We start from the raw sequence: 25,650 nt of genomic DNA on the forward strand, positions 1-25,650 counted from the left end.
CCTTTCTTGCCTCCTTGTCTCTGCCAACGCAGCTGCCTTAGCTCCATGAGTCTTCTCCTTCTCCCTGCCTCTCTCCCCTCCCCTTCATCTTCTCTGCTACCATCTCTCTCCTTCCCTAAACTTGGAAATTCTTACTCAAACATTATCTCCTCTTGAACTTCTTTCTCCTTCTCCTTAACCCCATACCATTTGATTTACACTTTAAACAATAGCACTTATGATGTGTTATAATTATTCTTTCCATAGATGTCCTCTTCGTGACCTTTCTTATTCAATTTTGCTTTCCCGGGGCTTGGCCCATAGAAGACTCACAACAAATGCTTATCATCATAGTGAAGAATGCCAAATCACAAGTGAGGTAGAAATAAAGGTTAATGATATTCCCACTGTGTCATCATGAAAGGGTAAAACATAAGGCAGAGAAAAACTGAGGGTTTATATGGATAAATCTAATCTGCTGGGGAAAATGCAGGACACAACTTTCTTGATGTATCTTGAAAAGAAATGGTTCTTGAACATGGAATTATTCTGTGTACAAGGTAGAGATTCCTGGAAAAATAACTACAAGTTATTCACTGGCAGGCAAGATATGACCTCTGAAGAAGTACAATAAGCCCAGCTTTGTTTGAAGATCATGCCATTCAGGACATGAGAAGCTGGATCTTACTCTCTTACAGGGTTGTAAGAGTTGGTCAACTAGCAAACTGTATTGCAGTTTCAACATGGCAGACAATGGCTTCTACTAGAGGAAATGTTTAAATTTACCTTTAAATAATGGAAACAGTGATGAATTTTACGCATATCAGTGCCAACCTCTAGTCTACTCTCCGGATCTTGGTCTTCCAAAAAGGAGGTTATTAGTTTTTCCAGCCTAAAAATACATAATGTATGAGAAGCAACTATGAGCTAGAAACTTTAGAAATTTTAATGGTATTACGTGGTTGGTTAACATTTGAAGTACAGGATACTGTTCCCATTTCTTTATGAAAATATAGTTATCTGATTTAACTATAAAATTTAAGGGGAAAGAAACATATTGACAAAGTGAAATCTGAAATGATGCAACTATTTGACTAATTTCCAATAAGTTTTCATACACGGCTTTCAATTTGAGTCATTTGATTTCTACAAAACATGCCCTCTGGCCAAGCTGAATTTCCATGCCTCTATGCCTAGCTACCACATTGCCAGAGAAAGTAATACAAAAGTTTTCTTTTTATTAGTTTCATTAAAGATTAATGCACTCCACCTCAGCTGGGACCTCAGTGATGCTCCACAACCCTGTTAACCCTTCCTGGTTGACTTATTTTTTTAAAAAGCTTTTATTTAAATTCAAGTTAATTAACCTACAGTGTAATACTAGCGACAGGTGTACAATGTAGTGATTCCTTACTTCCATATACCACCCGGTGCTTAAAAAAATGGGCAGAAGACATGAATAGACATTTTTCCAAAGAAGACATACAGATGGCCAACAGACACACAAAAACATGCTCACCATCACTGATCATCAGGAAAATACAAATCAAAACTACAGTGAGATATTATCTCACAACCATCAGAATGGCTAAAATCCACAACACAAGAAACAACAGATGTTGGCAAGGATGCAATGAAAGAGGAACCCTCTTGCACTGTTGGTGAGAACGCAAACTGGCGCAGCCACTCTGGAAAACAATATGGAGGTTCCTCAAAAAGTTAAAAATAGAACTACCCTACAATCCAGCAATTGCCCTACAAGGTATTTACCTAAAAGTTCTAATCCCTGGTTGACATATACTCTTCACAGAGGCTGTTCCAAGACTTACCACAGCCCTCAAGCCTACCAAGACTCTCATTCTGTCAATACTGTAAATTCCCGCTCGACAGAGAAAGTCAGAGCTGTTCTGAGGACTCCTCCGATTTGCTCTTCCGTCACCTCAGAGCATCTCTTCCTCACTACTCAGGCCCTCTTCTTTCTTTTACATATTTTGTGTAATATCTTTCCTTCTCCTGGCAGTTCTTGCCCCCTGGGCTCCCTTAAGGCTTCTCCCTGGGTTACCTCCTATTAATCACCTCCTTTCTCTTACCTCATTATCACCTCTCCATACTCTTTCCCCTCTGCTTATAATGATGGTCAGATTTTTTCCTATTCTAAGATGAAACAAAATAGAAAACAAAACACCTGTCCTTGGCGGGACCATCCAACCACTCTATTCTGAAGTCCTAGTTCAGTTTATGCATTTGTGTGCTTACTACAGTCTCCATTGTACTCCAGAGCCAGTGTAGCGCCTTAGCTCCCCAGTAGTTTATAAGCTCCACGAAGCAGTGCTTGGCTCTCATTCATCCTTGTGCTCCCCTCCCCGACCCGTATCTAGAGCGTGCACACTTGAAGTTCCCAGTACAAATGTGTTCATTAGTTAACGGATTCATTTCCAGGGAAATTATTCTCCTCTGTGTTGGGATGGAATGCTTTACAAGGAAGGTATAAGGACGGCAATCAGTATCTAAGATGCTAAGTATCATAATAGAGCAGCAGCATAGCTTTCTCACATTATTATGAAAACATTTGCATACTATCGGCATCTTTTTTTTTTTTCTTACCTGTATACATTTCCCTTCTGCTGTTAGTATCAGCCCACTCAAACTAGATGTAATGATTTCCATCCACAGCAGCTTTGGATTTCATTTTTATTTCTTCCTATAATCTGTGACATGTGACAGCTGATATTTACAGGTGTGAGACAATTTATATTATAATTTTTTTATGGAGTTTCTTCAGGTGGAGGAATACTTGTCATTTGCACTATTTGCTGATTGACATGTTTCTTTGTAGAACAGAGCTTCAAACCACCAGACACACAAAGAGATTCATTTCTGATACAAAGATTTTTTATGGCTTTTTATATAAAATATTATAAAAATACATGTTTATGAGAACAATTTCAAACAATGCAGATATGAATAAAGCAAATTCTGGTTTCCTCTCCCCAACACCCTGCTATCATTTTCACCTTCTTTATTCACTCTCAATACCTTGGGAAATCTACTGCTAATAGTTGAAATATGTTCATCTAGCTCTTAACCAAGGCGTCTACCTATACCCATGTGTTTACAGATTTTATGTTGCTTTTTACAACACAGAGATCACATTCTGAATAGTATGCACCATGATTTTTCTAAACAATTTATCACAGATAATCTTCCATTTCACTTCATTTTTGTCCTCATTTCATAACATTTTAATGCATTAATATATTTCATTATTATATACTTCATTTTAATAGTTACATAGTATTCCATAGCATGGGTGTGCTGATCCTCTCATGATGAACACTCATTTGACATATTCATAGTTGCTACTTTCCTCTGTAACCTATGAGGAGGACTGGATCTACAATTCCCACCCAACCAGGCTTCAAATGCTTACCTACTTGTATTTTCCCTGAACCCGTTTCTCAGAAATTCTGGAGCTCTTAAAAATCCCTATTAGTTCTAGGACATACCCACTCTTTAGAGTAAAAAAAAAAAAAACATTTGTGATTTTCAGTATATATACAATGTTCAACAGATACTCTCAGGTTAGAAGCAATGATTAATCTATTCTTCCTTTTGGCTTTTTCTTTAGAATACAATTTCTTCTCTATAGTTTGTTCAGAAAGCATATATTCTAGGAAACATCCCATGAAGGAGGGCCAAAGTGGAATCCTAGTCCACAAGAAAGCACTGTAAGAAATAAGCCTGCCGATTAGCTGAGTGACCACACACAGATCATTCAATCCCGCTAGGCTTTGGCTACTCCATCAAGACTCTTGTCCTGAACAGTAATAGTATAGGCTTACAAGGAGGACTAGGAACTTCCGCCTAAATGAAAGAACTGGGTTGCTCTACCCTTTCTAGTACAAAACTAAATCTGGTACAAAACTAAGAATGAAGATCAGGCCTTTTGATATGCAAGTTTTTTTTCTCAGTGCTTCAGACCATAGAGCCTCTTTTGATAAGAAAAATGCCCGGGCTTTCCTTCATACCTTTGATTTGTTGTAGAATTTATTTCCTTAACAACCAAGGACTTGGTCTAACAATTAAAATGCAGAAAAATGCCTAATTCAAATGTTCCTAATGTACTCCTCTAGTAGTTAAGAGTGAACGATTGACCCCAAATTCCCTGCATTTTCCTATCTCCCAAAATAGTTCCCAAGTTCATACCTAGTCACTGCCCCTGCTGAGGGCTCTCCCAGATGCCAGAACACTGCTGGATAGTGAAGAACTGTTTGCAGAAAAGGCTCTTTAGGGAGGTCAAATGATTATAATAAAGTCCGTTCTTTAGGAAAAGCCCAAGTAAACCAAAAACTACTTTTTCTCTGCTTTCACTAGAAGAAAGAATCCCAGGGGAGAAGTAAAAGTAAATGTATGGGGCACCTGGGTGGCGCAGTCGGTTAAGCGTCCGACTTCAGCCAGGTCACGATCTCGCGGTCCGTGGGTTCGAGCCCTGCGTCAGGCTCTGGGCTGATGGCTCAGAGCCTGGAGCCTGTTTCCGATTCTGTGTCTCCCTCTCTCTCTGCCCCTCCCCCGTTCATGCTCTGTCTCTCTCTGTCCCAAAAATAAATAAAAACGTTGAGAAAAAAAAAAAAAAGTAAGTGTATGCCATTCAGTTCTCATCCATATGGACAGGAAAGATCATAGATAATCTACCTGTGTTGGAAGACATAACCTGGCTAATGGCAGGTGACTGACAGGTGTCTGGTGACTATGCGAGATGCCTCTGACACCTGTAGCCTAGTCCAGCGACTTGACTGTACTAAACATTCAGTATCTGAACACATAACAAGAACTGACCATATTTCCTATGTGATTTACCTCCTTGAGACCACTTCATTCCTCTCTTTCTGTTGCCAGTATTTCTTGCCAAAAAATGAAGTTTGTCTGCAGCCACATTTTGGTGGGAATTTAGGTTTAATAGTGTGAATAAAAAGGCAGAGCAAGTTAATTATCATTAAAAGTAGCTAATATTACTTGAGCAAGTACTAAATGCTAGATACTATTCTGTACCTTTTAAATACACCATTTCCTTAATCTTCACAACAACTAGGTGAGAAAAGTACTATTATCATCCCCTTACCTTAGGTGAGGAAACTAAGGTACAAAGGGGTTGAATATCTTGACCAAGGTCACACAGCTAGCAAATGGCAGAGCTGGCATTCAAACTCAGGCAGGCTGACGTCAGAATCCGAGGTTTTAATCCCTATGGTTACCATACTATCGCAAAATTACTAACTTCATTTAAATACCATGCTGGGTAATGTATATCTAAAGGGAAATAACATACTTATGAGAATTCTTTGAGGAGGTAAATAGTTGAATAGATAAGCAAGAAATAACTGAGCAGCAGTTGCTTAGATCTTAACAAAGCCACTGACCAGCTTGGTTAATAAAAACAAGAGAAGTTGAGAAAGAATCAGAATGCCCCACATTAGCATATTAATTAAATTATTGCACCATTATGTACATAGTTAAGCAACTATTTAAAAAATGGTGAAAATGTGTATTTATTGACATTAAAGATATTTATGCTATATTATGATAGGTAAACAATGAATCCCTTTACAGTACATTATAACACACCCAAAAAGACAGAAGATAAGAAATAAAAAAAGGGAAGGAAGGAAGGAGGGCAGGAAGGAAAGAAGGGAGGGAGAGAGAGAAAGAAAGAGAGAAAGAGAAAAACAAAAGAAGGAAGGAAGGAAGGCAGACAGAAAGAACAAAAGAAAGAAAAGGAAAGAAAGAGCAGCAATCCTGAGCCTTCTGTCCAGTTGCCTTTGGCTTAAGAACATTTATTATCTCACTGTGAAAAGAGACCAGTGATCCAAACTAAACTTGCTCTTCCGAAACATTCTTATGATTATGTTACATTTAACTGTTTATTAAATTAAAATCATTTATACATTGAGGGTGATTATGATGTTCTCATTATTCTGAATTAATCTTTGTGAAAAAAAATTCTATGAACATGTTCCCGTCAGTATTAGCTTCTAAACATGGGTTAGAAACCCTATGTCTATGGTACTGGTTGTGAGAAACCTGGGAGAAAAGAGGAATGGGCATTCCTAAGAGCATACCTAACCCGGGGTCCTCAACCACAGGAATGACTAAAGGAGTTATGTCCCAGGGTGGGGGTGGGGCAAGGGAGCATGCCTTCATAATTGAGGGACAAAGGTAACAGAATTGTCCTACAGCACAATTTTATTCCAGGGAATTTACAAAAACAAGGCTAGGGATTCCAAAGCAATGGGACCTTGTCCTCTGATATTGAGATGGAAAGAACAAGGCAATAAATATCGCTATTGGTGGGTCAGGGCTATTTTGTGGTAGAACCATGGAAATGCCTAGTATCGCTGAGCTGACGGCTCTTAGGTCATCTGGCTTCTCATGGGTTCTGAGGCAGGAGTAGGCAGCTTATTCCAAACCACTAGGGAGGCGTTCTGATATATAAAAACCTAACTGATATTAATTATACCCCAAAGCATCAAAACCTGCCTGACCTCTACCAATCATTTTGCCACTAAAGATGGCTCCATCAAGGATGGGTTGTTTCTTGGGGTGCCTGGGTGGCTCAGTCGGTTAAATATCTGACATTGGCTCAGGTCATAATCTCACGGTTCATGGGTTTGAGCCCTGTGTCAGGCTCTGTGCACACAGCTCAGAGCCTGGAGCCTGCTTCAGATTCTGTGTCTCCATCTCTCTCTGCCCCTCTCCTGTTCACGCTCTGTCTCTCTGTCTCTCTGTCTCTCTGTCTCTCTCTCTTGCTCGCTCTCAAAAAAAAAAAAAATTAAGTAATTTTTTTTTTTTTTAGGATGGGCTGTTTCTTGATGGGCTTAAGTAGTGTGGATGCTGACAAACTATGGTTACATAATAACATGAGCAACGATCTCAGAAAGAACTGGAAAATAGTGATAAAGATCTAAGAAGAAACTTGATTATTCTTAACTTCTAGGAACATGAAAACCAAATAGGCGGGATGGGAGAATAGTTACACAGTTTAAAAAATTGACCATGGTAGATAAGAAATGCAGCTGAACTGTTAGCTTGAAGGATCTCAAATTTTAACTAATTCATCAACCTCTGTTGGTCACAAATTTCTCATTTGGAAAACGTGTGAAATAATATCATCTCTAAACTCTTTATGCTCTATGAAATAAGATATTGCAAGGAGAAAACAGAGGATATTTATTGTCTTATTTATTGACCATCAATGCCTTGAGATTCAAAGTGTGAACAATAAGTCAACTTAAAGGCATCACCTGGGAACCTCTTGGAAATGCAGAGTCACAGGCCCCATCCGAGACCTACTGAACAAGAACTCAGGCCCCATACCAGACCTGCTGAATCTGCACTTCAGCAACATTCCTGGGTCATCTAAATGCACATTAATATTTAAGAGGCATTACTAATGAGGCAATCAATTGTTGAACGTTTTTTAAAAATTTTTTTTAATTTTTTTCTTTAATTTTATGTTCAAGAGAGAGAGAGAGAAAGAGAGAGAGAGCATGCAAGCAGGGGAGGGGCAGAGAGATGGAGACAGAATCTGAAGCAGTCTCCCGGCTCTGAGCTGTCAGTACAGAGCTCGATGCGGGGTTTGAACTCACGAGCAGTGAGATCGTGACCTGAGCTGAAGTCGGGTGCTTAACCGACTGAGCCACCCAGGCATCCCATCTATTGTTGAATGTTGAGTCAGGAATATATACGTGTCTTTTCAGCCCTGGAAACCAAACAATGACTTGCAATGTTAAAGAGTAACATCCCTTGATGGCCAACTATGTCCTGGCCACTGTGTGTGTGTTTTTTTTATTTAATTGGAAAAAGAATTAGAGAGAATCTCATAGTCTGGTTCTCTTTATAACTGCCTTTCTCCAATTATTTTATTACTACTTTTATTGAAAATCCATTACACGTCAGAAACTCACATATGCCTTTTGTTATTGATCTGTACCATAAGCCTATAAATTATTTTCCCTCCTCCATAGATGAGGACAGGAGAGCTCAGAAGTCAAGTAACTCGCATCCTGTTACAAATTTAGAAAACGGGATTTAAAAACAGGTCTTTTGAATCAGAAATATCCACTCTTTCTGCACATATCACAAAGGCTCTCAATCAATTCAGCAAAATACCTTGCACTTGCCATAATCCCTGTTATACTAAGTTTGTACTGGCCATTCAAACTTTTTTGTAGACTTTTTTATTTTTTAAAAAATAAAGATGCAAACCACAAGCTCAACTTTGTGTCTGGCAACTCAAAGAGAAGAATTTTTAACAGGATGTGACAGTGAGGTTCTTGAGACCTAATGGTGGGGGGCAAAGGAAGCCTTTATTTTGACTTTGCTAACATGACAGGCCTCTTTTCTGCAGTGTGACCTCTAAAACATACAGTGTTGGGATAGCATGTAATTTACAAAAAGAAAGTTCTGATAAGAACAAAACTTTCACAATTTATGATTAACTACAATCCACAGGACACGAAAAACTGAAGGCTGAAAGTGTGCCAACAGGACCATGACCAAAGGAAACTATACAAATATTTTTCAGGGTCATTAGTTTCATGTTTATTTTTTGTTAGATTTTGCTGAAAGCAGCATTCCCAATTGGCTTAAAGGTGGTTACTTCAAGAGTTTTTTTCTTTTGGTCTGTGACAAGTATTATATACATTACACACTCCCCCAGCTCTAATCAGTAAGTGAAAGACATGGACCCTCATGTGCAAGGAATTGAGTTCAATGTCAGCCACTTTGTTGGAATCAGCCCTTTTTAATAACAGTAGGCGGCCAGAAAATTCATGGTTTCTGTGTTGCAGAGGAAATTCCTATGCAGAGTTTACCTTCAAGATTTGTCTCAGTAATGAGTATTTCCTTGACCTCTATAAAAGCTCAGTTCTATGGCACCTCAAGTGTATAGCTGCACAACTGCTTGAGACTCCAGTGTTTTAAAATGGCAACTGTGAAAAATCCACATCAAAACCCACACTCGTTTGCCTCTTTAATGGTGAATGTATGGCCTATTTATAGGAAAATGCATTTGCGGCCACGTACTTCAGTTTATGGAATTTTCAAACACTAATTTGAAATAATTTTTAAATAAACTAAAACAACTTTGAAGATACTGAAGACTTTTGATTTTTGTTTTTGTTGTTGCTTTTTTGTTTTCTTTTCCCCCAGCATTTTAGTATTTTTTAAAGGCATATTTTAAAAGCTCTTTTATAATGCAATGATGAAGGCTTTTGAGAAGTTTAAAAATTGATTCTGATTTTGTCAATCCAGATAGTCACATACCCAATTTAAAGGCACATATCTCTTGAAATGATCAAACATTTTACCTTAAGTAGACATAGAAAGGTTCAGTGGTTTAGCACAAATGTAAATAAGAAATGAAAATAACATAAACTCATCAATCTACAGATACTAATAACCACCTCTTTAAATTCTGTATGGATCTTTTGAACTCTTTGTTTGCTATAGGCAAACACTATGTGATTTGTGTTTCCTACAAACATGAATCTCATCTACATAAATCCATAATAAATGAGAAACTGACTTGCAGGAAAGAGAATGGTGGCATGGTAGGATGGGGGTAGAGAGGCTAGTTAGCGAGCAGCACTGCTCGAGGTAGGAATATATTATAAAAGACAAGTCACATTTGGGAAGGCAGCAATAACAGTCAACAGAAACACGGTAGAAAATGTTTCCTGCCATTGCAGCAGAGGCTGAAGGAGCTGAGAGAGAAGTTAAAACAAGTAGAAAGAGACAGATGCCTAAGGCAAGGAGAAAAAGGCCAATTGGATTACAGTGTGCAGAAGCTACCAAGAAAGCCCCTCTGAGGACTTTGGATGGTGAGGACATCAAGTGTGGGGAATGAGGAAAGACAGGAGAGAGTGGGGAGAGTGGCAGGAAGGGAGCAGGTGGGGGGGTGGTGGTGGTTTGGGGGGACAGGGATAGGAAGGTGGGGCAAGGAGAGGAATGGGGTGGAGAGGAATGGGGACCTCAGTGGATAAAACCTATGGAACAGAAGTTGACTGGGAAATTTGGAGGAATAGGGCCTTTGGAAATGGACTGGGCTTTCCCACTGTTACATGTCTCCATGGTTTTCCATTGACAGATTCTCCTGCCAGTCCATTAATTTGAAGGCATAGTGAGAGCTTTATCCGCCCCCTGCTCCAACTCTCTGAATTCCTTTTCTATAATTCTGTCTTGCATGAAATTATATTTTTAGATAACACTGAACTTTAGAGATAAACATTTCTCAGCTGGTTCCTTTAGCAAAAATTTTAAACAACAGCCTTGGTTTATTTATATACAAAAATGCAGAACATATATATTATTTTAATGAAAAAGTTGTAAAAATTTCGAAAGATTTTAAAAGATTTTGTTATGTAAAAATACAAAGTAAATCCTTGTGGATATGTTTCCATTTCATAATAAATAATTAGTATTATTCTATCATATGGAAAATGGTATACAGCTGTTTATAAAACATGTGTATGAAACATATATGAAACATATGTATATGAAACATGTATATGAAACATGTGTTCATGTAATATAAATCTAGAACAAATTTATGTAAATTGAGCCATACATTATCACTCAGTTCTACATTAAATTAAAGATGAGTTTACAAAGTTAACAAGAGACCCTAAGACGCAATAAAAATCAAAGAAATATTGAAAACTTAATAATATTAAATGTCTTCTTAAAAATGACCATTAAACAGTTAAAAACAATGATGTAGGTCCTACATAAAGAAAAGTGAAGGGGCACCTGGGTGGCTCAGTCAGTTAAGCGTCTGACTCTTGATTTCAGCTCAGGTCATGATCTCACAGGCATGAGATTGAGTCCCACGTCAGGCTCTGTGCAGGGCATGAAGCCTACTTAAGATTCTCTCTCTCCTGTACACTCTCACTCTTTCTCAAAAAAAAAAAAAAAAAGAAAGAAAGAAAGAAAGAAAAGAAAAGAAAAAATACAGAGAAAGAATGAAGAAGATAAGAACACACTGAGAGTCTTAATATGCTCTTGAGTTGGAAGATGTACAACTGTAATCTCTCCCTAAAGTTGTACATATACACATACAACCCACAAAATTTTGTATACATTTTTGTGGGTGAAGAGTCCACACCCTTTGGGGGGTGAAGAATCCCCCCAAATCTGTACATAGTCCCCACATGCTAAAGATGTACATACATATTGATATGAGGTGTCACAATTGAATGAAAATACAGGTTTAAAAACAGTAAATAAAGCATGAGTTCATTTTTATTAAAATACATATTTATATGTATTCATTGAAAATGTTGAAGGATTACAACCAAATAATAACAGTTGTTATCTTTAAAAAAATTTTTTTTAATGTTTATTTATTTTTGAGAGAGGGAGAGACAGAGCACAAGCAGGGGAGGAGCAGAGAGACAGGGAGACACAGAATCTGAAACAGGCTCCAGGCTCTGAGCCATCAGCACAGAGCCTGATGCGGCCCGAATTCAGGAGCCATGAGATCATGACCTGAGCTGAAGTAGGACACTTAGCCACTGAACCACCCATGCGCCCCAACAATTGTTATCTTTGAGTGGCAGAATTACCAGTAGTTTCTATTTTCTTTTTGGTTTTTTGTCCATTAGCACTTTTCCACAATGAACATGAAGAGTTGGTAAAATAAAAAATTATAAAATCCCTACATTCTCAAAGCAAAATTAAAAAAAAAAACATGAAATTCAAAAAGTTAATTTACAGCATTTCGTGTTGCTTTCCTTGAAATTGATGCTATAGGAGAGAGATACACTTTATTTGCTATTATTGGGTCCTTGGAATGAATTAGGTCCTTTGGTTAAAACCCAAAGCCATTCCTCTGTTGCTTCCAGATGGGTTTGATTTGTTAATATGATCTAATTACTTATTTTATGGCCTCGATTACAGTGGTTGGTGGCTATTTCTGCATTTGTTTATCCATCCTTTGAGCAAGCTATCAGGAACCAGGTGTTAGACGCTGCTATAATTTATTATTTCCATAAGTGCACATTTTCACACTGTGGGTTTTCTTCAAGTGGCATAAACTATATAAAACTGTAATTAGAACAAACATTTGTTTCAGGAAGTCTTTAAAAATACCCAGCTCCATGTATATGCAAACTCTTCCTGTGAAAAGGTTATTGGGGAAAGCAAGAGAGAAATACAAGTATTGCTGGTTGTGATGAAGGGCTCATTCCTTCTTTGACAAGAATTCCCTGGAGCTCAAAAAACCCAACGAGCAAAAAGCATTAGCAGTGGAGAAAGCATTAAATAACTGGAAGAATGAAACAGTATGTTCATGCTTTCCCACTCAAGACTTTCTAATTTAGAATCAAGTACTTGGGCTTCTGATGAAAGAGCTGTCCGGGCCAAAAGAATCCAGTGTGTCAACCACAGTCCAACAAATAAAATCACCATTCACACCTTGTTCCCCTTTTCATTATCTGCCTTCAATATTCATTCGCTTGGCCTATTAGAACCCAAAGCACTTAAACTATAGGAGAATAAAATAAGCATTAAAGTACAGAAACAGCCCTAACATGGAGACAGGCCTTTTTAATCATATTAGATAACTATGTCTTAGGAACTCAAATGCTTCCATAAACTACCCAAGGATAATTAACACAAGCTGTAGGCCATGCTTTTAGTTTTTGCTTTAATATCTTCAAAATGGAGTGTCAGGACCAAAAACACTTTGTACCAAAGTGGAGAGACCTCATCTGTAGTGAATTATATCTCATGAATGACTTCAGAGATCTGATCTCTTATAAAATGAGCATTAGCCGTTAATGACGTCTGGGATATTTAATCCACAAAGCTTAGATTATTGCTTTATAGCCAGCCATATTAGAAGATAGAGTAAGGATGCCTAGGATCCAAGAGATGTGAACCCAGGACCACTTAGCAGATAATCCCTCACTTTTTTTTTTTTTTTTTTTTTTTTTCGTAAACAATGCTTGATTACTTGGGTCACTCCTATTCAGGAGGTGTGAATTAATCTTTAGGGAAACACTGACCATGACAGGAGATGTTTCTCATTCTCTCCCCACTGTACACAGGTAGGAAAGAACTGCATTTAGGGCTTAAATTTGTCACTGCATAAAGGGAGACTCTAAAATGATAGGGAATAAAAATCAGGAATGTGTTAACTTCTTCATTCTTACGTTTATTCAGAAAACATTTACTGCCTGCCGGCCATGAAGCAGGTGTTGGATATATAAAGACAGTAAGACATATTGAAGTCTATTCACCTTAACTTCCCCTGGATCTTGATCTTTAAAAATCTCTGAGGCCATGTTCAATGGTACTTTTTTTTTTTTTAAGGGCCAAACACAAATGCCAATTAGTTGTTTTTAAGGCAAAACGACTCATGGAAATTATGCAAATAAAAACTCCGGTCATATAAAAAAAAAACTGAAATCAGGTTACAAATATTGCACTGGACACACGCACTAAAAATCTGTTGTTTATATGAAATTCAAATTTAACTGGATGTCCTGCATATTTATTTGCTAGACCTGGCCACCCTAAGCAGAAAGCCAGAAAGTCCGCAGGCCATCCACGCCAAGCTGGCCTGTGGGTGTGCATGGCTGTGGTGCCTGGCCCCGGGCATGCAGAAGGGCACACACGACTGCTGCCGGGTTCCCAACCCACCCACCGGTAATAAAGACAGGCGAGGCCTGATGCTGCTGTTCCTTCCTCAGGGCACCAAAAGTACTGCAAGTCCTGTCCACAGCACCTGAACACTTCCCCGCCACTACTAATACACTACGCTTTCAATTGATTTTAAAGCTAAAAATTCAGAGAGTGATAAAACTGTTTAGAACTCTCGGGGAGCCAGCATTGGTGAAGGCTGATCTCAGGAAAAAACCCAACTCGGTAGAAATCTTCTGGAAGTCACGTCATTTCTCTGGATCTGTTTATGAATCCATAAAATAAGGAAACCAGACCATACACAGCCCTGATCGTATTGAGCCTCCTCTATCTGAAATGTTCTCCCCGTCCGACTTTCTTTTCTAAATTTTGTCTCAATTCACGGGTCTGCCAAAAGTCATCCCTGATCTTCCCACTCAAAAATAATTTCCGCTCTGGGGCATCTGGGTGGCTCAGTTGGTTGAACGTCTGACTTGGGCTCAGGTCATGATCTCACAGTTTATGAGTTTGAGCCCCGCATCAGGCTCACTGCTGTCAGTGCAGTGCTATCTCTCTGCCCCTCCCCTACTTAGGCGCTCTCTCTCTCTTAAAAATGAATGAACATTAAAAAAAAAAAGTAATTTCTGCCTTTCCAACTATCCCACACTTTGTATCAGGTGTGGTATACCACCTTTTACCTCACATCGCCGATATTTATGTATTTGTCTTGTCTCTTACCAGGCTGAAGCTCCCTAAAGCCAGAGTCTGTCACTAATTTCATCTTGGTTGTCCCCACCCTGCCATTTCAGCACGAAGTACCGTCTTTTGTTTAATGCCCCTGCTGTGGGCTGAGGACACAGCCTTTTCTTTGTGCCTCTGAGGAAACAGCCTTTTTAGAGGCAGAAGTTGTTGGCCAGGCATTTTTCTGATTCAAGTCAGCCTCTCTAAAACGTCCTGCCTTTGTAAAGAGCTGAGCTGTGGCAAGCAGAAATAAAAATAGCTAAAGCAAGGAACTTACTATTGCACACACTGCTGAGGTTGTGTGATTGCGGTAGAAAAGGTCTGCGTTTTAAGAGGCTGACTGGGGGCACTTACGGACTGAGCAGAGAAGTTGCTTTAACAACAAAAGTATGGGTCAACATTCGAACCAGAAAGCGTGGCCAGTGTGGGGGCAGAGGGACAGCTCCCCTGAGTCAGAAGCCAAGGCAGAACCAGAACCATGAGAGAAGGGTACCTAAGCTAGAATCAGAAGCAATCCTACCCTAGGAGAGGGCAGACAGCTGGACTGGACCCACATAGTAAGTTATCACAAACTTACATACTATCTGCAAAGAATATTTATGAAAGTCGTAAAGTGCTTTTCAAGAAAAGAACACCGAGAATGCTAAAACATGAATATCAAACTCAAATCTTTTAGAAACAAATATGTGTAAACTGTACTTTCCTAACTGAGTGAGGAAACACAATGGTTCCAAGCCCAGCTAAGCCAAGGAAGAAGATTCTGTGCACTACCTGGAAGGATGCCCGGGGAAGCCATGGGCAGGACAGGGTCACCCAGGGAGTCCCCAAAGAGTAAGTAATATCCTGTGTTTATGAGGTTGGGCAAGAGGTGATCCCAGGGCTTCTTTCCAGTCATCTGAGCCATCATCTCCACATGTCTAGTTGTGTGACATATTCAACATAAGCCATCTGAGAACATGTTTCTGTGAAATCAGTGATACTGACTGAAACAAACAAACAAAAATCCCATACATTTCTGCTATTACCCTTTGACTGATAATAATGAAGAATGAAGGCATGAACTTTGGAAAAGTTAGTCATTTGACCCAAATGGTGGCTAATAAGAATAATTAGGATCTGTCCCTGTGTTTCTTAGCAACTACCTCATAGGTTAGTGGCCCCATGATTACTTGAACTATGAGGAATTTCATCATTGGCATGAACTCTTGAGTTTTATCAGCTGTGGTTACTTGTACATAAACTGTCTAGTATTAAAACAAGCACTGGTGAATCTGTTTCTAACATACCAAAAATGAGCCAATTGCAGTGGGTGGATATTTACTTTATGGCCCTGTTTTCCATCTTAGTTCAGAAGCCAATCCCTTAGGGTACAAAGGGGGATACATTTCCACACCTTGTCTCTTATCAGACATTCTGGATAAGATCATTTCTATACAACAGAGTGAATGAACAACAGTGAAGACAATCCAGAATTCCAGGTAGACTTCAGTTTCTGACAGTGAATAATGTGGAAAGAGCAAGCCCATTCTAGAATACAGCTTGCAGTTTGCCCTGTAAATGCCTCAGAAACAGGATCCGGGTGAGGGTCATTATTACACCTCACTTCTTTGTGGCTCAAGGGCCACAAAAGAACAGCTCGGGAGACAGACAAAACAGGATTCACATTCTGACTCTGTATTTCATCTTGCTAGCTGCATGTTATCTGCCTCATGAAATTATTGTGGAGTTTTTATTAGATGATGCACATAAAAAATTAATGCAATGCCTATCAGCAAACACTCAAAACATGGCACTTACTTTTGTCATAATTATTATTGCATGTTTGCCGAGTGATTTGGTTATAACTTAAGGAAAATGTTATGAGTTAGAGAGTATTTCACTTTTGTATCTTGAACATGACTTAAATGCCTTTATTTCATCTGATCTTAAAGTGATGCATGCCCAATGCAAAAAGTTTAGAAAATATAGAATGAAAAAGATTATTCCAATCTTAGAACCCAGAGATAACACTGTGAAACTTTGGTGTTTACCTTTCCAGACTTGTTCGTAAGTGTGTGTGTGTGTGTGTGTGTGTGTGTGTGTGTGTGTAAAAGTATACATATAAATGCATTTTTTGTCACAAAAGTAACAGAACACATATTTTGGAAGTGTACCCAGGTCAATATATAAATAGGTCTTCATTGACATTGATAATTGCTGCATTATAGTCTATTAAATGAATGTATCACAACTCAATTCCCTGTTGTAAATGATGTAAAAAATAACTTTTTACATACATTTTTGTACATTCATCTTTAAAAACAAATTTCTATCTAGAAATTAAATTGCTAAGCCAAAAAGCATACCCATTGAAAAATCTGTACAAATGCTCTTCATGGCTGTCCAGCAAGGGGGAACAAGCTGAAAATTACACATGGGATTAACCACTGGCTTCAGGACCAGGCTCCTCTGTGTGGCAGCCCCCATTGGCCCCATCCACTCTACCTGCAGAGTAAGAGCTCACCTGTGCCCTTGCCGACACGGGATATCATCTTTTTATTCTTACCAATAAGACTGGCAAAAAACTGCATCTCATTTTCATCTGCATTTCTTTGATAATTAGCAACTTCTTGGTCTCCTGATGGTTGCTTTCTTCTTCCAAACTTAAAGGAAGAGTTATGATTATCAAACAAGGGAACACAAGACAAAGTGAGATGCGGAAATAAAGAGGAAACAAGTGCCTGCAAATTTCAACTAGGGTTTCCGATTAAATAGAAAAGCAAATGTACGGTACAGAACTCTGCCCCGCACATGCTAGGTGACTGATCTGGAAAGCATACTGATGAGGAAAGCAGTTGAAAAGCAGTGACAGTAAAAGGTGGGTTTGTGAACAAGAAGGGGAAATCTGACTTCTCCAGTAAACTGAAAAAATTATACACCAGGCAATAGCTACCTTGACATTAATTGTGCCAAGTTCTTGAGGCTGTGGCAATGGTCACCAGTATGATCAGTTCATGATAAACACAGAGGGAACCACTCAGGAAATTAGGCCAAGAGGATGGGGGTAAGAATGGGGAATACAGGCATACCTTGGAGATAGTGTGGGTTTGGTTCCAGAACACTGAATAAAGTGGATACCACCATAAAGCGAGTCAAACGAATTTTTTGGTTTCCCAGTGTAGGTAAGTTATGTTTACACTGTATTATAGTCCTTTAAGTGTTAAACAGCATTAGGTCTAAAAAAGCAATGTATATACCTGAATTATTGCTTATAAATGCTAGCCATCTGAGCTTTCAGTGAGTCGCAATCCAGTGTGTCTTCCCTCGATGTTGATGGTCCTGACTGATCAGCGTGGTGGTTGCTGAAGGTTGGGGTGGCTGTGCCAATTTCTTTAAACAATAATTACGCTTGCCACATCGAATGACTCTTCCTTTCAAGACCAATTTCTGTGTATCACAAAATACTTGATGGGATGAGCACTGGGTGTTGTATAGAAACCAATTTGACAATAAATCATTTTATAAAAAAACAGAATTAGAAAACAAAAAACAAAAAAACAAAATGCTGTTTGATGGCATTTTACCCACAGTAGAGTGTCTTTCAAAACTGCAGTCAATCCTCTCAAACCCTGTTTCTGCTTTACCAATTATGTTTATGGAATATTCTAAATCCTTTGTTGTCATTTCAACATTCTGCACAGCATCTTCACCAGCAGTAGACTCCATCTCAAGAAACCACTTTCTCTGCTCATCTGTCAGAAATAAGTCCTCAACCATTCAAGTCTGATCATGAGATTGCAGCCAGTGAGCCCCATCTTCAGATTCCACTTCTAATTCTCTTTCCTGTTAACACCACATCTGCAGTTACTTCCTCCAATGAAGTCTGGAACCCTCCAAAGTCCTCCATGAAGAGTAGAATCAACTTCTTCCAACTTCCTGTTCATGTTGATATTCTGATCTCTTGCCATGAATCACGAATGTTTCTTAATGGCATCTAGAAATGGTGAGTCCTTTCCAGGAGGTTTTCAATTGACTTTGCCCAGATCCATCAGAGGAATCACTATCCACAGCAGCTAGAGCTTTATGAAATGTATTTCTTAAATAATAAGACTTGAAAGTTGATCCCTTGATCCATGGGGTGCAGAATGGATGGTATATTAGCTGGCATGAAAACATTAATCTCATTGTGAATCTCCATCAGAGACCCTGCGTGACCAGGGGCATTGTCCATGAGCAGTAACATTTTGAAAGGCATCTTTTCTTCTGAGCAGAAGGTCTCAAAAGTGGGCTTAAAATATTCAGGAAACCACGTTGTAAACAGATGTGCTGTCAAGCAGGCTTTTCCATTTATAGAGCACAGGCAGAGTAGAGTCAGCATAATTCTGAAGGGCCCTAGGATTTTCAGAATGGTAAATGTGCACTGGCTTCAACTTAAAGTCACCAGCTGCATTAGGCCCTAACGAGAGAGTCGGTCTGGTCTGTCCTTGGAAGCTTTGCAGCCAGGCACTGACTTCTCCTCAATACCTATGAAAGTCCTAGGTGGCATCCCCTTCCAATCTGTTGTTTAGTGTAGCTGCCTTCAATCATTATCTTAGTTAGACCTTCTGGAGAACTCGCTGCAGCTTCTACACCAGCACTCGCTGCTTCCCCTCACACTGTTGTGTTGTGGGTACAGCTTCTTTCCTTAGCCCTCAGGAACCAACCCCACACCTTCAAACTTTTCTTCTGCAGCTTTCTCGCCTCTGTCAGCCTTCACAGAAATGGAGAGTTAGCCTTACTCTGGATTAGGCTTTGTCTCAAAGAAATGTTGTGACTAGTTTAGTCTTCTAAAATCTTCTCCGTATCAGCAATAAAGCTGTTTCACTTATCATTTGTGTGTTCACCGAAGTAGCAATTTTAATTTCTTTCAAGAATGTTGCCTTTGGATTCACAACTTGGTTAACGGGTGCAAGAGGCCTAGCTTTTGGCCTGTCTTGGCTTTTGGCATGCCTTCCTCACTAAGATTAATCATTTCTAGCTTTTGATTTAAAGTGACAGACATGCGGGGCGCCTAGGTGGTTCAGTCGGTTAAGCCTCCAGCTTCGGCTCAGGTCATGATCTTGCGGTTTGTGCTTCAAACCCCGCATTGGGCTCTGTGCTGACAGCTCAGAGCCTGGAGCCTGCTTTGGATTCTGTGTCTCCCTCTCTCTCTGTTCCTCCCCTGAGTGCTCACTCTCTCTCTCTCAAAAATAAATAAAGATTTTAAAAAAATTAAGTGAGAGATGTGCGACTTTTCCTTTCACTTGAACATTCAGAGGCCACTGTAGGGTTATTCACTGGCCTAATTTCAATACTGTTGGGTCTCAGGGAACAGTGAGGCCCAAGGAGAGGAAGAGAGACAGTTGGTAGAGTGCTCAGAACGCCTACAACATTTGTCGATCAAGTTTGCCATCTTACATGGGTGTGATTCACGGTGCCCTAAAACAATTACAATAGTAATATCCAACAGCACTAATCGCACATTCCCATCACAAATAAAATAATAAGGAAAACATTTGAAATAGTTCAAGAATTACCAAAATGTGACACAGGGATAGCAAGTGAGCAAATGCTGTTGGAAAAATGGTGCCTATAGACTTGCTCAATGAAGGGTCATCCAGAACCTTCAGTTTGTAAAAAATGCAACATCTGCAAAGTGCAATAAAGTGAAGTGCAGTGAAACAAGGTATGTTTTTACTCTGAGGAACACAGTACAACAATACCCAGTCTTGAGGCGTCACTGAGCTTAGCTCCTTACAGTTAGGTCACTAGAACTAGGGCTGGTTGTTTGCAAGGCCAATCAGGGCAGGCTAACAGCCTGTCCTTGGGTTGTCTTGGGGGATGTCTGTCTTTTGCCTATAAGGATTTAAAGGCAGGCAATAAAGAAGCACTTCTGTAAGAGGGCCTGTGAATGCCAGATTAGAAAGGCTCTGAATGCTTGAGCTAGGGTCAGCTGGAGGAGGAAATGAGGTACTTGCATGAGGCATCTTACCTTTTTTAATTTTTTCCTATTTTATTTTTGAGAGAGAGAGAGAGCGCGAGCACGAGTGGGGGAGGGGCAGAGAGAGAGGGAGACACAGAATCCAAAGCAGGCTCCAGGCTCTGGGCTGTCAGCACAGAGTCCGGCACGGGGCTCAAACTCACAAGCTGCGAGATCATGACCTAAGCCAAAGTCGGAGCCTTAACCAACGGAGCCACCCAGGCGCCCTAAGGCATCTTACCTTTTACTTTGGTGTGCCTCTGCTGGGAATCGGGTGTATACTGTGAACTCAGATTTACATGTTATTTGGAGATAACTCTCCATTGTGCTGTGCCAGACTAAAAGGGTCTGTCAAAGTACCATTTCTGCTAGGTGCAAAAGTAAGAAGAAGTAGGATTTATACCAATGTTTAGCTGAATACAAAGATAATCATCATCTCATAGCCCAGTGAATGACACAAATTACCCCTGTTCCATTTGGGGGCATTCTTAGCTTTATTGGCATTAGGATGTCCTACACTGGGGTTCTTTAATATTAAAAATCTTTGTATTTTCTCATAAGTTCTCAGATCTTTACCAGAATGTCAGGGGGATGGCTATCCATCCAGTACACAGAGAAGCATGGGTATCCACGCTGTACAGAGAACCTGAAAAACAAAAGCCAGTTGTCTAATTCTAGATTCCACGCACATTGGTAGTAGTTCTGAGAGCCATTAAATGCTTCCTTTCTTATTGAGTATAGATAATTCTTGAAGCAGGCCACTTTTGCATTTTATTAAGAATGCTTGATCTATACAGACAGTTATTTGGGTCATTAATTAATCTTTCTTTCATTAAGTCCTTTATACTTCTGGTCTTTATTGCTTATTCTGTACATGATCATTTACTTGTCTTAATCTTTAATTTTTTTTTTTCAAAAGCAGATGACATATGTCCTCGTGTAGTTCCTTCTGGCCAGGCACCATGCTTTATACTTCTGTGTCTTAGCAGCTTCTAGCACAGTGCTGTGATGTGCTTAATAACATCTGGGGCTGAAAATGAAGGCCCCGGGATAGAACTGCATCTCCAATTTTCAGCTGCAGCAGGGCCAAGGATTGGAATAGAAGGAGAAATCTCAATATGTCCTCTCCCAAGCCTCAGGGGACGAAGCCAAGACAAACTGTTTTCTTGGAACTCTCTGTAGCCCACAGATTTGTAAGCAAATGAGCTACAGTACAAGATATACCCAAAGGTTAGGTTCCTAAGGTCATACAAAACGTTACCCTCTCCTCTCCCCCTAAAAAACAAGTAATCAAATAAAATCCTTCTCAGTAATGACAAGGAAATCTCAACTCAACCCATCTTGCCCATTTATATGGCAATGTTAACTAACAATTGTATGTTTGTATATTTTTAGCCCAACTATCACACACATGTTGAAATGCTAAATTTGGAAAACGGAAACAGAAGGTTTTGTTGACCCACCCAGCATTTGAAAGGAAAAATGGAGAATTCAAAATGAAAACTGGGAAGTACCTGGAAGAAGTATTAAGGTATTAAAATAATTAAACGTATTCACGTTGAACTTCCACAGGGAGATGCAGAGAATTCCAGCTGGCGGGGATCCTGAAGAACAGGGGGAAGAGAGGGCAGGGCTGGCAGGATATACCTTAAGTTTGGATAAAACACCTACAGGTCCCTGGTGAAGTCACCTGGGGGCAAAGGCTTCACCAACCTCATCCAAGCAAAAAGCATCTGCCTTTTCCCACAGGCACGTTTCTCACTCAGGCAGATCTGGGCATGTCCCTATACGTATCATTTCCTTTTTTATGTCTGTCTCTATTTTTTAGAATCTCTGTATGTGTTCCTTATACACTTATACATACCACATCAGGTAAACAAACATATACATAGGAACAGGATTTTATTTAAATTTATAATTGTATTTTCAACACAAATATCGACTTTACGCATCAGCTCTTTTTAGGACTCGGGCTGTTCCTTTATCTTTAAATTTCCAAATTCTCTTAAAAGTTTCCACAGACTTTTCACTCTTCGGGGGTATGTGGAGCACTGTTATGGTTAAGGAAGTGGATAGTAAGATGCAAAGCAAACAACTCCAATTTGGGAGCATTTTATGAACATTCCATTCTGGCCATTTATAGATTGTGTTTTATTTAGCCATTTAGATATACAGTCTTATATCAACTGTATAAGGAAAGCACCACTCTGAAGTGACTGATTAATAATACACAATATTATAGCCCAAATATACAAAAAATAATACAAATATTAACTATAAAAATAAAGTTAAAATTCCAGAAGCAGATGTAATTTAGATCTCAGAATCAACTATGTGTGTTGTGCAATAATCTGCTATATGCCAAGAGAGGACATTTGCTTTTAATTCAGCTGTGAAATTTAGTGTAAGAGGAGACTTAACAAAGAAGGGCATTTTTTTCCTGCTGTTCATTAATTAAGCGAAATGACTGTTTTCCTGCTTGGAGTTGTAAAACAGAACAGGTAACATTCCTTCTTTTAAAAATAAACCTGCATTTCGGTCAGAGTGGCTAAAATGAACAAATGAGGAGACTATAGATGCTGGCAGGGATGTGGAGAAACGGGAACCCTCTTGCACTGTTTGCACTGTTGGTGGGAATGTAAACTGGTGCAGCCGCTCTGGAAAACAGTGTGGAGGTTCCTCAAAAAATTAAAAATAGAACTACCCTATGACCCAGCAATAGCACTGCTAGGAATTTACCCAAAGGATACAGGAGTGCTGATGCATAGGGGCACATGTACCCCAATGTTTATAGCAGTACTTTCAACAATAACCAAATTATGGAAGGAGCCCAAATGTCTATCAAGTGATGAATGGATAAAGAAGACGTGGTTTATAAGTACAACGGAATACTACTTGACAATGAGAAAGAATGAAATCATGCCATTTGCAGCAATGTGGATGGAACTGGAGGGTATTATGTGAAGTGAAATAAGCCAGTCAGAGAAAGACAGATACCATATGTTTTCACTCATATGTGGATCTTGAGAAACTTAACAGAAGACCATGGGGGAGAGGAAGGGGGAAAAAAGTTACAAACAGAGAGGGAGGGAGGCAAACCATAAGAGACTCTTGAATACAGAGAACAAACTGAGGGTTGGGGGGTGGTGAGGGAGAGGGGAAAGTGGGTGATGGGTATTTAGGAGGGCACTGTTGGGATGAGCACTGGGTGTTGTATGGAAACCAATTTGACAATAAATTATATTAAAAAATAAAATAAACCTGAATTTTCTATAGAAACTTTAGGAAACGCAGCCAAGTAAAAAGAACTAGAACACAAAAGCAAAAACACTGGTAGTTCCAATAACATTTGTGTGGTTCTTCCTTCTGGTACTCTTCCTTTGTGCATGAATGTGTGAGTGTGTGTATATTCTAAAGAGAGATATTAAAACATGGTTTGTTCCATCATTGCTCAGTAGAGAAGCCTGGCAAATATCTATATAAGTAAATAGATCCTTCAGCACCAAAATAAATTATATCAAAGAATCACAGGAAAATCATAATATTATCTTTAATAATAATAATAATAATAATAATAATAATTGTGTTTAATGCATCACACGGATTTCTTCATCAAGAAGAACTGTGGTTAGATAACATTATTACTCTCACACAACAGATGATCTCAGTGACTCTGGACAAAGTTCAGAAAATAGTTGTGGGCAAAATCCTGAATATTGCAAGTAATTCCTCATCATTCACTCATAAATCCATAAGGCCTAGAACACAGTAGATCCTGTATCAGTGATGTTGAATCTGAACACTGGGAAGTGCTTTCTATCAGCAGAGACTAGTTCTGAGGGCCCTTATTCATGCCCAGCACCCTGGAGCAGCTCTGAGTAGAGGCCCCAGAGAGGTAAAACAATGGCTCATGAAAAAAGCCAGAGAGGGAACCAAGGCCCTGACAGAGTGTTCACTAATTCATTCAACACATTATTTATATTCATGTGCAAGGTACTGTTTTAGGTGACAGGGACATAATGGAAAACAACGTGGATGAAGTCCAAGTCTTCATGAAGTAGGGAGAGATAGACAATGGACAGTGAAACATTAAAAATAATGTTCCTGCTATGAACAAAAATAACTCAGCATAAAGGGGATAAAAAGTAACAGGGGAAGGGGTATTTTGGATACGGTGGCCTGGGAAGAAAGTCTTTCTGATAATGTGACACTTGAATAATGAAGTGAGGGAGGAGTGTTTCAGGGGAGGGATGGTGATGGGGAGGGAGAAACGAGGGAGGGGAGTGGGCCCTGGAGGTTGCCAGGGGCCAGACCATGTGTGGCCACTGCAGATCCTAGAAAGAGATTCTGGACAATCGGAGGTAGTCCATATCATTGTCACCGGGACAATTTCATCCATAATGACAAAAAAATGAGGCACAAACTTTCTTGAGGTTTTTCATTCTCTAATGAGCAATCTGGTGTAGGAAAGAGTTCAGTCATATTTCAAACAATTTTCAAGAGATTGTTCAGACTCCTGCCTGTGCCTCCCCCTCTCCCTCTGTCCCCACAATCTCCTTCTCTCTCTCCCTCTCTCTCTCTTTCTCTCCCTCCCCACCCTTGAGGAGCATGGTTTCCTGAAATCCACTCCTCCCTGCCTCCACAGTGAAGACCTTTCCAGAGAACAATCAGGAGAACTCATCATGCCATAGAACTTATACAGCATAAGTCATAATTTTGAAACATATTTTTAATAGTGGTTTGACAAATAAAACCAGGACGGGGAGGCCAGTGACAATATACTGAATATAAAAAGGATGAAGTATCCAGAGTTAAGTACTGACAAGAGACTCCCCCTAAAATACTGGTTTGGTATCTAATTCTTGCTAGAACTATATTAACTCAAATATTGTAGGGGTTTATGTATTTGTTTGCTTCAGCTCATTTCTGAAACAGTCTGAGGGTACAGAACAGGACTTACAATCATGGTGATGGTAGATCTCAAATTATGTGAGATGGTCTTGATCTTAATTATTCTATCCCATACTTTTAGGAACAAGTTATCAAATTTTAGGTTCAAGAGAGCCACTGTATCTGAAAGTGAAATCTGTTTTATGGTTCTAATCCAGTTCAAACATATTGAGGAACTGAACCCAATTAAACTTTTATTAGACTAGTCTAATAAAAAAAATGTGAACTTCGAGTTAACTATGGTAGAAATGACTTCTCCTGAAGTCACCTTGAAATGCTTACTTCAAGAGGATGAAAGCACTGATGGGTTTTCTGTATGTCAC

The 25,650-nt window shown here is 39.4% G+C and overlaps 1 protein-coding gene across 4 annotated transcripts in view; it reads right to left on the reverse strand.

Moving 5' to 3' along the window:
- Positions 1 to 25,650, reverse strand: part of KIF6 (kinesin family member 6) — a 388,886-nt gene that overhangs the window by 208,977 nt on the left and 154,259 nt on the right. For all 4 annotated transcript variants that reach the window (XM_040473403.1, XM_040473402.1, XM_040473404.1 and 1 more), the window contains one exon: positions 766 to 871. In XM_040473403.1, the coding sequence (XP_040329337.1) occupies positions 766 to 871 (106 nt within the window). The remainder of the gene's footprint in view (positions 1 to 765; positions 872 to 25,650) is intronic.

Source organism: Herpailurus yagouaroundi, unplaced genomic scaffold (assembly GCF_014898765.1).
Source record: "Herpailurus yagouaroundi ecotype Mexico unplaced genomic scaffold, PumYag 139, whole genome shotgun sequence".
Lineage (NCBI taxonomy): Eukaryota > Metazoa > Chordata > Mammalia > Carnivora > Felidae > Herpailurus > Herpailurus yagouaroundi.